The sequence below is a fragment of the Corylus avellana genome, chromosome ca9 (assembly GCF_901000735.1).
Source record: "Corylus avellana chromosome ca9, CavTom2PMs-1.0".
Taxonomy (NCBI): domain Eukaryota; kingdom Viridiplantae; phylum Streptophyta; class Magnoliopsida; order Fagales; family Betulaceae; genus Corylus; species Corylus avellana.
In genome coordinates, this window is record NC_081549.1 from 22,801,465 (window position 1) to 22,814,609 (window position 13,145).

The 13,145-nt window shown below is 33.1% G+C and overlaps 2 protein-coding genes across 2 annotated transcripts; both read left to right on the top strand.

Annotated features, from left to right (window-relative positions):
- The first annotated feature begins 1,782 nt into the window (after window positions 1-1,782).
- Window positions 1,783-2,508, top strand: LOC132162009 (non-specific lipid-transfer protein Cor a 8.0101). The gene is made up of 2 exons (XM_059572252.1): window positions 1,783-2,222; window positions 2,308-2,508. The coding sequence occupies exons 1-2, from the start codon at window positions 1,885-1,887 to the stop codon at window positions 2,315-2,317; spliced, it is 348 nt and encodes a 115-aa protein (XP_059428235.1). The 5' UTR covers window positions 1,783-1,884; the 3' UTR covers window positions 2,318-2,508.
- A 5,312-nt stretch (window positions 2,509-7,820) lies between these two features.
- Window positions 7,821-8,661, top strand: LOC132161615 (non-specific lipid-transfer protein 1-like). The gene is made up of 2 exons (XM_059571774.1): window positions 7,821-8,258; window positions 8,463-8,661. Exons 1-2 carry the CDS (start codon window positions 7,903-7,905, stop codon window positions 8,470-8,472), a joined length of 366 nt encoding a protein of 121 aa, XP_059427757.1. The 5' UTR covers window positions 7,821-7,902; the 3' UTR covers window positions 8,473-8,661.
- Window positions 8,662-13,145: the final 4,484 nt, after the last annotated feature.

The window sequence follows — 13,145 nt, forward strand, 5'->3', positions numbered from 1 at the left end:
GAGCATCTACTCCTAGTGCTCTAACACAATATTATTGTCTCCCTTCCAGTTTTCATAAATTATTTTATTAGTCACAGGATCAGAAGGATGGTACTGGTAGATGATGAAGCAAAGGAGGCTCGTAGCTCAATGTTGATTATATACGGATAAATAGATTTAAGATAAGCTTGAACCACGGAGCAAACAGGTAATTGCACGTGGTTGAAGAAAACAAAATCGTTTTTACATGACCAAACTGTTGCTGAGAGAAACATCAAATTAATAGAATTAAATAAGAGTAAATTAATATATATATATATATTATGACATTATTTTTAGTCTAAAAGTGTAAGTTAATAAGTTTGAGTCCATTTAGGTATATTAACTATGCAGTACTTATATTATTTTACGCTTTCTCAATGTAAGACACAAGCCTCATAAGTGTATGTACAACACAAACAATTGACTCAACTTATTAAAAAAAAACATTGTCGACGGAGCTCGAACTCAAAATCAGCGCAAAACCAACTTAACCAAAATGGTAATGTTAAAGGGAACGCTAGCGTGCATGAACAGTTCATGTGCGCACGCCAGCCAAAATTTTTTTTTTTTTTTTTATATATATATATAATTAAAAATATTAAAAAAAAAAATTTGGCTAGCGTGCATGAACTGTTAAGCACGCCAGCGTTCCCTGTATCATGACCCTAACCAAAAATGTTAAAAAAGTTTCGGCTAAGATGGCGAGTAATACATTATGTTAGTATGTTTGCAATTTTTTAAGATTTTAATCGGATCGAAATTCCTAGTATGGGAGATTCCTTGCAATTACCTTCCCTGCAGTTCAATAGACATTTTCGAAAATAAAATAAAATTTAGAGCCTAGTATTTTTTCCTACTCATTTCTCATATGATTAATGTAATGCCTTTTAAGTGAAATGCACTTTTATTTTGAAGTAACTATTAAAAATTGTCGGCTGATATAAAATAAATGTTATAAATAAGTAGGAAAACTAATATTACTCTATTACTTATGGAACAGGATTTTCTTCATCTCAAATGAAACAAATAATATCTAGTTAATTATAATATAAAATATTTTTGTCTTCCACTATTTTAGTGAAAAAAAAAAAAAAAAAAAAAAAAAACCTATCCACTAGATATTAGTTCATTTGAAATTGAAAACAGTCTGAACACCTATAAACAAGTTCGGGAATCTGGCGGCGCCATTATAGTAGACTAGTTTTAACGCCACCTCCCAAACTTATTTTTTAAGCATATTATGGAGTGAATATTCAATATTTCAGACTTGCAGTACTGCCTGGCGCTGATGTCTTTCAGAGTTCAACTATGCGACAACAAATGTTGGCATTTCTTTTCTCCAAAAAAAAAAAAAAAAAATTGCATTTCGCTTTTAACGACATATGGTGTATGACGTCCGAATAAAACATTTGTTCCAAAACTGGTTTCTTTGCATCTTGTATTCGGAACAACAGGATCCTTAATCAGAAAATATTTAGTTAGTTATAATTAAGAGATATTTTTATTTTTTAATGAGTGGACAAAAATATTTTTCTACTATAACTAACTAAATATTTTTCAATTTAAATAAATTGAAAAATGATGTTTTCTTGTTAATTTGGCATTACAGTATGCTAGAGGCAAGAAAGATAGAGAGCATTGAATTTGGGCCAACAACCAACCACCCGCGCGCCCATTTCCCTGATCTCCAACGCTTCGCTGCATGCATGGCTTGTACACACTTAGCTCCTCCCCGCCACTTCTCTCTATATAAACACCACACTCATCAACATTCACACTCACCCACACCCACCTTCCAAATTCAAGCTCAAGTTTCCTCTTCCTTTTTTTCTCAACACGTACGTACGCACGATCACGCGCGCGATGGGTAGCCTTAAGTTGGTATGCGCGGTCCTCTTGTGCATGATGGTGGCCGCACCCGTTGCCCGGGCGTCCCTGACATGCCCACAGATAAAAGGCAACCTCACGCCATGCGTGCTCTACCTGAAGAACGGCGGCGTTCTTCCTCCCTCTTGCTGCAAGGGCGTCAGGGCTGTAAACGACGCCTCCAGGACCACGTCCGACCGCCAGTCCGCTTGCAACTGCTTGAAAGATACAGCCAAAGGCATCGCTGGCCTCAACCCTAATCTTGCTGCTGGCCTCCCCGGCAAGTGTGGTGTCAACATTCCTTACAAGATCAGCCCCTCCACCAACTGCAACAAGTAAACAATTAATTAGATTTAAATTTATGGATTTTTGTTTCAACTTTTCTCTCGCTGAAATTAAAGCTTTTTCATTTTGTTGCAGCGTGAAGTGAGGATGATAGAGCAGCGATTTGCGGCCGCCGGAGATGAGTAGCGTTGGGAATAAAAGCAAAATTGTCGAGCCCGGATGGGGCTCGATCCACTTGATTTCTCGAGTGATTACGGTCGTGTCTTTGTTGTAGCTCCGGTCGGTCCATCTATGAAATTACCACTTATAAAATCTATGCTACTTATGTTATGTTCATCTTTCTCGGTCTCCGATTTCATGTGCAATATTTTTTGTTGTTTACACGGTTACTTCACTGTTAAGCCATGCTTCATCATTTTAATGAGGTAGCTACTGCCAAAGAATTTAATAAGTTATGTTTCTTTATTAAATGCTAAAATATGACTTATTTTAAAGGTTTAAATAAGATATGAACAACTTAAATTTATGAATTTAAGAATAAAGAATTATAAGTATCCCTCACCCTTCCAATAGAGATTTGATACTCATAAAAACTTAGAAGATTGAAAAATGAAACATGCATGCATTGTAAATTTTGCTTTGGCCGGAAAAAGAAGACCCATTGCAAACGGAAGAGAGAAGATAAAGACACATTTCGAACACGGCCAAAAACAGCAGAAAATTAAAAGCTTAGTTCTTGTTGCTGACAGAGGAAAATAATTATGAATGGTCAATTGAATAATCCAAGTGAAATGAAAGCAGAGGCAATAACGTGGATGCATGGAGGGTGGAGAACATGGATGACGTAGAAAAAAAAAAAAAAAACCAACGTGTCTTCCATCCAAAATTCCAACAGGCCAAGAAATTATAGCTTTGTAAAAAGAGAAAAATCGAATTTGACTACTCCAAAAACTGAAAACTTCATTACAACATTTCTGTTCTTATGACGATAGTCAAAGCGATCTAGAAAGACAAGAAAATTTCTCAAAGATGAAAAAAAAAAAAAAAAAAATCCCCTGAAGATGGTAAATTATAGTAAATTAATGAAAATATAGAAATTTCTAGTGCTAGAAACAAGTCTCTATCGATGCTGACAAAGAGAAGATCAAATTTGCTAAGAGGAGATGAGGAAGTCATTGGTGCGTAAAATAATTTTATACAACATATCCAGTTTGAACCAACACATTCATGGAGGGACTTGAAGAAACAAGTGTTCGCGTAAGGCAGTGAGAGCCGTGGGTGCAGAGTAGTTAACAATAGGCCAGCCGGCAGCCTCTACTAGGTGCCGATGTTTTCTTTCAAACACAACGAAGAAGAGAAGTGTAAAAGATGACGTCTCTTGCCCTGCTGACGAGGTGAACACACGGAGGCAGCCTTGGAGGAACTGGTTGGCATGCGTTTGTTCGAGTCGTAGTTCATGAGATAAAAGGTACCCATAAAGGTCATAAAGTTCAAATTCAAATTCATGAGATGGGCTGAACCTTGGGCCTTCCGGAAGAAGTAGGAGGAACCTTTCTTTATGGTAGCCAACGGGTATATCTGGTTTGGATGATACGGGCCTTTGAATGAGACGAGAGAAGCTTCTCAAGGGTAAGGTGGATAACCGATGACGTGGGCCAAAATTCCTTCAGAGAGTGAAGAGACAAAGGCGGAAATGATCATCTCATTTAAACCCAATAACAGATTATCTAACCATGAGTGTTCCTATAATACATAAAGTCTCGACCATTCTCCAAAAACAACTCATTTTCTAACTTAATTTACACATTTAATAAGTAAACAATATCAAATAATCAATATGCAACTTAATAAACATGAAATGGAGGCTAACGTTTTGAGATTATACCTCATGATTGTGTTGATTCCTCCTTCTTAGCCTCAAGAAACCAAAACAAAATGGCTCCTTTTATACTCTCTCTCAAGAAAGGTTGAGCAAATGAGTTATATGTTAAAGTCTTAATTAATGATTAAATTTATTTATTTCTATTAATTCAAGCTTATGAAGAAAGTAATGATTCAAATGATATTAAAGCTAAAGATCATGTAATCGAACATTGACTCTGTCATTTACATTATATTTCAATTAAATATTTCAAATTTAACACTATAGAGTTTATGGGGTTTTTGTTAGCAAAATCTAGTATTTTATTTTGGATGAATTGATTTCGCATGTTAGTATGACACCAATTGATTAATGTCAGTGATGTGGCATTAATTAATTGAACACCTTTCGGGTAGTGATTGATTGCCCCTTCAAAATTTTGATATTTTCAAGACTCAACTGATGAAATTATTATATATTAATCATATCTTTGATTATTTTACGGCATTTCATTATTTGTTTTGTCCATTTTTATAAGACTATTTTTTGAAACAAGAATGTTACAAATTTGATTCGGATGATTTTAATATTTTCCCTTTGATTATTAAGGTTAATTACATGTTACATAATTAAGGGTTAATTGTTTAGAGTATTACAATAACTCTTTTCTTTTTCCTTGGTGACAGATTTCCCTTGTTGCCTAATGAGAGCCTTCTCTTCCTCTCCTATGAGTAGGAGTACCCAGAGAGGAGGGACAAGGGAAGAAGGAGAAAGTAGCTCCGCCTCTGTCGTTCTCCCCATCTCCTCTTCTCCTTTTTCTTCTTTGCAGGTTGATAGACAAGGCTCATCTTGGATGACAAATTATTTGCTCCCTCCTCCAATCTCTTTGGCCTACTTTCCTCCTCCATTACACGTGTGTTCTACATGCTTCCCCAACAAAAATGGATTTACTTTATTAGCCATTATAATTTATAGGGAGTGGCTCGTGGCCACCTTTTCTGATATGGGAGTGGCTCCACCCATGCTTTTAATTAAGAGCTGGTTGCTAGCCACCTTTTTATTTTTATTTTTTTTAGAAATGACACTACTGTAATGTTGTGTAGTGATGTATCAAAACAGCTCTTGTTTATTATGGATGATTATAAAGTGATAAGTAGATCTATTTGAAAAATAGATATCTTTAAAGTTTTATTTGTTAAAATTAGAAATGAATGGTTAAATTGAAATTGTGTGAAAATTTTGGAAATAATTTATTTTTTTTATTAAAAAAAAGTTAGATAAAATATACTTTACCCTAGTGTTTTTTGAGTGCTATATATATTGTCCCAATAGAATATGAAATGGGAAAAATATATTTTAAAGAAATGTTACGGATAAATAAAATTTTTATATTTAATCCATAGTTTTTTTTATAAATTCAATACATCAGCTTAGCATTTCTCTATATTTTATTATCTAAATTGAATTTAATTGCATCTGTTTTAAATGACTTGACAACCCATTCCTCTTGCGGTCAGTTACTGTTGATTTGATATTGAGTTAATGCTCTGTCTTTTTTATAAAGATTTCCTATAGTAAAATTCTTAAATGATGTAAAAGATAACATAAAAAATGCAAAAAGATAACGTATTATTAATGAGAATTGAATATATTTTTATAAAGTTATAGTATTTTGTATTGGAAATTTTTTTTAAAGAAAAAAGTATTTTAGTTTATAGAAGAAAAAGCCTTATGGAATGATTTTTTTTTTTTTTTTTAGTCTTGATAGTAAATTACCTTTTTAATAGATATAATTTTTCAAGCGGTACTATGCCAAATTGTTTTTTATTTACAAAAAAGGCATAAATTCACATAAATTTAAAATCAACTATTTTTAAAAAATTGTAGAATATCTTATCCTGTCTGCCTTTTTCTTTATTGTAATTTCACGTGGTAGTTTCCAGGTAGATCCAGAATTTGCCAGGTAGGTCTATTATAGGAAGGATAGATTTGACTTCGGGAGAAGAAGGATGTAGAACTTTTCATTTTACACGTTGATATCATGATATGACATCTATCGGGTTCCTTCTTTTTTTCTTTTCTTTTTTTTAAATGGCATGCAATATAAAAGTAAAAGTAAAAGTAATTTTTAATGTTCTAAGATTTATTTATGTGTTGTACTTGTACTTCTTCTTTTTATTTTTTATTTTTTGTTAAAAGTACGTAATAAATTATCCTAAAAAAAATATATTGCCAAACTAACCCTCCTCTCTCTCTCTCTCATAATTCACTTTTGTTCTTTCTACCGTCCAATTAATTGAAATTGATGAGCCAAGCACTTCCCCGACAGACGGCACTTAGTTAGAGGCAGCTTAACAGTTTGTGACCACTCGTTTCCAAATCACGTCACATGGACTGGTACATTATTTTCAATCACTATTTAAAGGGTCCACCTAAATTTACCGACCCAAGACCTAACCTCCACAATCTAGAAACGACAGAGGAAAATTTTCACCAAAATCTCAGCAGCTTTTCTGATTACAATAAGTACGTGTTTGATGTTTCTAGTGCATGTTACTCCCATCCAACTTTCACAATGGACTAGTCAAAGAAGGTAAAAAAAATATACTATAAGAAACTTTTCATCCTACTAATTCTACCCTTAATTTAATTCCCTAATTAATTTAATTTTTATATATTATTATTAAAAATTTATTATTAATTAAATGATTAAATTTATTATCTTTTGTCAGCTTAATAATTAGAATAAGGGCCCATTTGGGAGTGCGATTTCAATAAGTGCAATTTTAAAAATTGCGTTTTTAAAAATTGTGTTTTTAAAATCTCTACTTTTTAAAATCGCATAGGCGTTTAGTAAAACATACTAAAAAGTTTTTTTTTTTTTATCAATTGAGTATTTGGATAACATTAGTATATAATTGTGGTTTCATGACCAAATTACCAATAAGGATGAACAAGACATAGAGGATAAAGAAAAAAAAAAAAAAAAAGAGAAAAGAAGGGTTTAAATATATTTTAGGTGGGTATTCTTGGTATTTTTTTCATTCCCGTTCTAAAAAATGTAACTATTGCGCCAAATATCTTTTTAATAGAAATCGTGATTTTGTTTTAAATTCGCACTTTTTTAAATAAGCACCCTCTAATCAACTTATGAAAATCGCAGATTTTTTTGCGAATTTAAAATTTGCATTTTTAAAATCACAATCCCAAACATCATAAAGTTGCTATTTGATTTAAAATCGCAGATTATTTTTTAAAAAACGCAATCTCAAACGCACCCTAAATAGCTTAACAAATAAGGGTATATTGAATTGTTATTTGTAGGATCAATATCTAACTCCAATTTGAGGATAGAGATTCTAAGTGGATTTGTTGTCGGGACTGTTATATGAGTGTAGTTTTGCCTTAAGCCTTAAGAGTAGTCCAGATGATCCTTTGCTTAAACACTGTTAAAAAAAAAAAAAAAAAAAAAAATCTAAATTTAATTCTAAGTTTTTTTATTAAAATAAATTAAATTTAAACCATTAAAAAATTACTGTATAATTTTTTTTAACTAAGCCAAACTGGATTTGGTGAGATCCTGTAATCTTTTACTGGTTGATAGCCTTGAAGGCGCTTCAGTAACTGCATTTAAGAAACTGAACCAAATGTAAAGCTCTGAGAAGGCAGAAAACAAAGCATTGAACTATTCCAACCACCAACTAATAACTTCCCTCTCCAATACACGTACACGTGGCATCCATCCATAGAACCACAAATTCTATATAAACACTAGATCTCAACCCCTAGAAACTCACACTCAAAGCAAGCATATTCAAAAGTAAAACAGGCCAGCCTACTACTCCTCGAGTGATATTAACTAAACCACCATGGCCAGCTCCTTCGACGTCGTTAGGCTTACTTGCGTGGTGCTCGTGTGCATGATGGTTTATGCACCGCTTGCCGACGCTGCCATATCATGTGGGCAGGTTCAAAGCAGCCTGCTCCCTTGCATTACCTACGTTAGGAACAACGGTCAGGGGGCTCCCCCTCCAAGCTGCTGCAGCGGGATCGTCGCCGTCAACAACGGTGCAAAGACCACAACCGACCGCCAGACCGTCTGCGACTGCTTGAAAAAGGCCGCTTCTGCCTTAAGCGGAGTCAATCCTAATATTATTGCTGGCCTCCCTGGCAAGTGTAATGTCAACATTCCTTACAAGATCAGCACCTCCACCAACTGCAAAACGTAAGCTCCCTTATAATCTTGTTTTACAAGTCGTTCATTTAAAACACGAGAAATGATACACAGTAGGATTGCTTAATTTTTTTTTACCTCGTACGGAAACTGAAAGATACAACCAAGTAAAGGAGGGAAGATGTATAGCATTAAAAAGTTTCTGCAAGGAAGTACACTGATTCTTAAATGGGTTTGTTGTTTTTTGTGTTGCAGCATCAAATGAGGTTGATGGAGAAGCAATATTTGAACCACGGGATGTAGTAGCTTGCTAGCATGAGAATAAAATGGGTGTTCTTAGGCGCCCATGCGTACGAGGCTCCTCACGTGGCAGTCATTAATGTCTAGTTGCTTTTGTATTTCATCATGTACTACGCACTTTTGTGCAATAATTAAATATGCTTGAAATTTACTAGCTCTCTGAGTCTCTCTCTCTCTCGTATACATACGTATGTGCTAAGTTCACCATATGGTTGACGTAAAAAAAGAAAGGATAAGATCACCTGAGCACGAAAGTTAAATTCTCACCAAAGTTTGGCAGGTTTAATTTTCTGATTGCGACTGTTTCTGGTGCAATATATTACTCCCATGCAACTCTTTTTCCTAACAAAAAAAGTTTCGTTTGTTTGGAAATGCTTAACCCTTTCACAAAATAATTAAAAAAGACGAATTACAACCAAAAGAAAAATTTTGTATCAAATAGTATTAAAATATTAATTAAATACTTTTAGTAAAAGACTCCAGGTTGGTGCTAACTAAGAGAGAGATACAAATTGCTGAAGAAAATGAATTCTTCTCCGACTTCAAGTTCATAGCCCAGCATTAATGACCACTTGTCTCGGTGAAAACTGAAAAGCTTAATTTCTTCTCTCTTAGCTAAACAAAATCCTCCGTCGTATATATCTCACCTAGGTTTGGCTCTTCTGTCCTCTCCACCTGACACACCTCATGTATTTCGCCTCCCCACCTCCTTTAGCTACCTCTTTTTTTCTTCTTCTTCTTCTCTAGTTTTTCTAATCTTTTGTTTGGGTTATTAGAGTTTAGATTTACAGTATAAACCCACAACATCCACCACCCACCAGTGTCTCCTCCTCCTCCATTGTCAGCCTCCGCTCAACCATCCACCAAATGCCGCCGCTTCTTTTGGTCTCTTGCAACATATCTCTTCCATCACAGCCCTTTTGGCTCTTATTTGTGAAGCCCTTTTAGTCGACCAGAATTTTCAGATCTAGATGTGAATCTTAAAAATATTCGATCATTATGATTTTCTATCTCACTGCCTCAAATGATGTCTCCTCTGCCTCTGTACATCTACTTCTTAATCTCTCCCGCTATAAGTTGGACATGAGCTAATTAATTAGTTAAAAATAGTTTCTTTTGTTGATATCCATCCACATTGTCCACTATTGGCCTCTTCAACCAACTTCACTAACATATTTTTTCGATTATATTGTCCGCCTTCAATGATCCTCTCCATAGCTATGGCCAGATTGTTGTCAAGATTATTTATATCTTTTGCATTTTGGGTTCATTAATTTTCTGTGTTTTGCGTCTATGATGTTTGTTTGTACTAGTTCTTACTCGTCTATTAAGGTACGAAAAGAATTTGATTAGGGACTCACCAGAGACATATGGCTTTCAAGTCTCGTATGTGTCAGCGTTCATAATTTTTTATCCTTATAAACTTTTGGAATATGTGATGAGTTAACATTATATCATAATAAAGATCTTGATGTCGTAAAATGATTCTAATATTTCACCCCCTCAATTCAGGAATTATTTCATATGTGCATGGACGGAACCAAAGAGTTTGATTGGGAGGCCGAGATATATGAAAGAGAAGGGAAAGTAGAGGAGAGGGGAGTGGGTTACCGTAAAGAAAATAAAAGAGGGGAAGTGGACCAAAATTTTTTTGGGGCAGGAGAGGGGCCAATTGGCTTAATTTTATTTTATTTTATTTTTATGAGGAATTGGGGGGCCAAAAACATTTTTAGTCAGCGGCCAATGGGCTATAAATATATATATATTTTTACTGCCTAAAATATTTCTTCTAAGAAATGGCGGGAGGCCATGGCTTACCCCAGTCCCCCCTAATTCCGTCACTGCATATGTGATGGCATGGAGCCTCATTTATTAATGAAAAATGTCATAATATTAATTAAATTATTAAATTTATCATTTTTTATTGAAGAATGATAGGGACTCAACTTTTTTGCCCAACAAAAGTCTAACTTTTGCCTTATTTATTTTTTAAAAATAAAATAAAATAAAAAATGGAAAAAATGTTTAAAGCAACCCTATCTATTTTTTGTCTTTCTTTTATTTGGTATTTTTAAAAAAATGAAAAATGGTATTTTTTTCATAATAATGTCATTTTTTTTTAAGAAAATGTCATTATTATGAAGAAAAATACTATTTTTCATTTTTAAAAAAATACTAAATAAAAGAAAGGCCAAAAATAGATAGGGTTGCTTCAGACATTTTTTCCATTTTTCATTTTGGTTTTTTTAGAAAAAAAATAAAAGGTAAAAGTTGGACTTTTGTTAGGCAAAAAAGTTGGGCCTTTAGCATTTCTCTTTTTTATTAACTTAAACTTTGCGTTAATGGTGATGTAAGAAATAAGAGTAAAATTCATATTTATTTATCTGATCATTTAATCCAATCTTATTACATTATGCATATGTAAAATTTAACTTTTGGTAGTTGATTTCCGTCTCTGATTAGATCCTGAAATCTTTACTTGTTGATAGCCTTAGGCTTGAAGGCACTTTTATAAGAGCACTAGCAATAACTTTCTTTTGATTTTTCTTAAATTTAAATAACAAAATTACTTTTTACCTCCCTGGCTATCAACATACACTTCACAATACCTTCCTTATCTTTTCCTATATTATTAAAATATTTCCTTACAAAATACAAGTTTCATACCTATTCAGCTATTCTCCAATTTTTTACAAAATTCCAACACAATCCCTAATGAAAGACAAAAAGATGAAAGAGAATATAAAAATATATAAATGTTTATATTAAAATAATGTATAGAGAAGCTATTTTGGTTCCCTACACATTAGGTAGCACTGTAGCACTTCTAATCTTTATAGAACACAACAAAAATTCAAGGGTTTTGTGACTCACATATAATGACTTTTTGGCCCAAAAATGTCATTACATGGTTTGTAACGTTTAAATAGTGATTTTTCAAAAAGGCAAAAAAGTGTGTAGACAAGAAAATGGGATAGTGTCGTTTGAACGGTGAAAACGACACTATGTGGTGCCATTTTCAGCAAAACCCGTTTGAATAGTGCACGTCCCCTTCGAAAATGTACCGTTTTGCACTATTCAAACGTCACTACCCTTTAAAAATTATTAAAAAAAAAATGTTTTTTACCAAAATAATATATATATATTTGAAAATATTTAATTTTTTTCAAATAAAATTTGAATTAAAAAATTTAGAGGCCCATGTTGGGAGTGGGCCACCCCCAGCCTTGAGGGTGGCCCACGAGCCATGCCTTCCCCACATGCCGGCAGTCACCTAAAAACTTATTTTAGAAAGAAAAACTCAAGTGTGTTGGGTGAAAGTGAAATTTTTTTTGAAGTTTTTGAGTGTAGACTATGGGTGGTTGTTTTAAATGTAAAAATATTGGGTGCCAATATTTTTAAATTTTGATATGTTTTACTGTTATAATGTCACTATAATTTACACGCGATTAGTGATGTGTTAATAGCAACTAATATTCATGAGTCACTATCGCGTGTGATTAGTGATGTTTAAACAATTAAAAAGTTACAATTTAATAACATTTTCTAAAAATGTCACTATTCAAAGTCATTAAACCCTTGAATTTTTGTAGTGAAAGCTCCTGCATGTGACTTTTGTGGGTTTTTTTTTTTTTTTTTAGAGATTTTATATATATATATATATATATATATATATATATATATAGGAAAAGAAATAAGTTATAAGGTGTTTCTTATCCTCTAAGTGCATTTATGTGGCGTTTGGTTAAGGAGATCTCATATTTCTTTTAGCATCCACATTTTTAGAAATGTGATGCATGAGAATTTGAATTCTCGGGAATTGAATGTGACTTACCCACTTTTGGAAATTATTAGAAATTTAATAATATTTCCGAGAATATGAGATTCTCATATTTAGTTTATTCTTAAGTACCCTATATGAATTATTTATACTAATTGTCAAAATATCCTTATATTTCTCTCAAGATGTTGTTTGTCACAAAAGGATGTAAAATTGAGGTTCAATATAGTACTATATGTATTTTTTTTTTTTTTTAATTTTAGAGCAAACAATAAACTTAGCGCCCAAGATGAATGTTATAAGCATGCATTCTAATAAACGATTTCAATCTATGCGACAAAAATTTTCAACAAACACAACGCATTGAAGATCACCAAGCAGAAATATACACCCACATTTGCAAGAAATAGTTTCTAGCAAACCAAACAGAACTTACAGAAAAACATTTAATAGTGGGAACGATTGAAAAGGACGCAAAGCACCAAATCACTGATAAGCAAGAGTAGAGGAAAAAAAAAAAAAACTTAACAGCGCAATCATTTGTTCATTTTCTTGGTTGAAATAATTATTACCCCCTAATTAATCAGTAGGAACCCAACTTTACTAGACCAAATTTATAAATAAAATAATTGGCACAAAAACAAAAAAGCAAGCTTACTGAGAAAGCAAACTTATGAGTGGTCATGCCAAGAACAATTTATTAGAGAAGGGAAAATAGTGGGGACAATAGCAAAAAAGCAAAGCTTACGAAAAAACAGGTTTGAGGATTAAGAAAGCTTAAGGATTACGAGGACGATTAGCACACTTATAAAAAATGATAAAGTAGGGTAGTTTTGTTCATTTAAGGTAACAAAAAC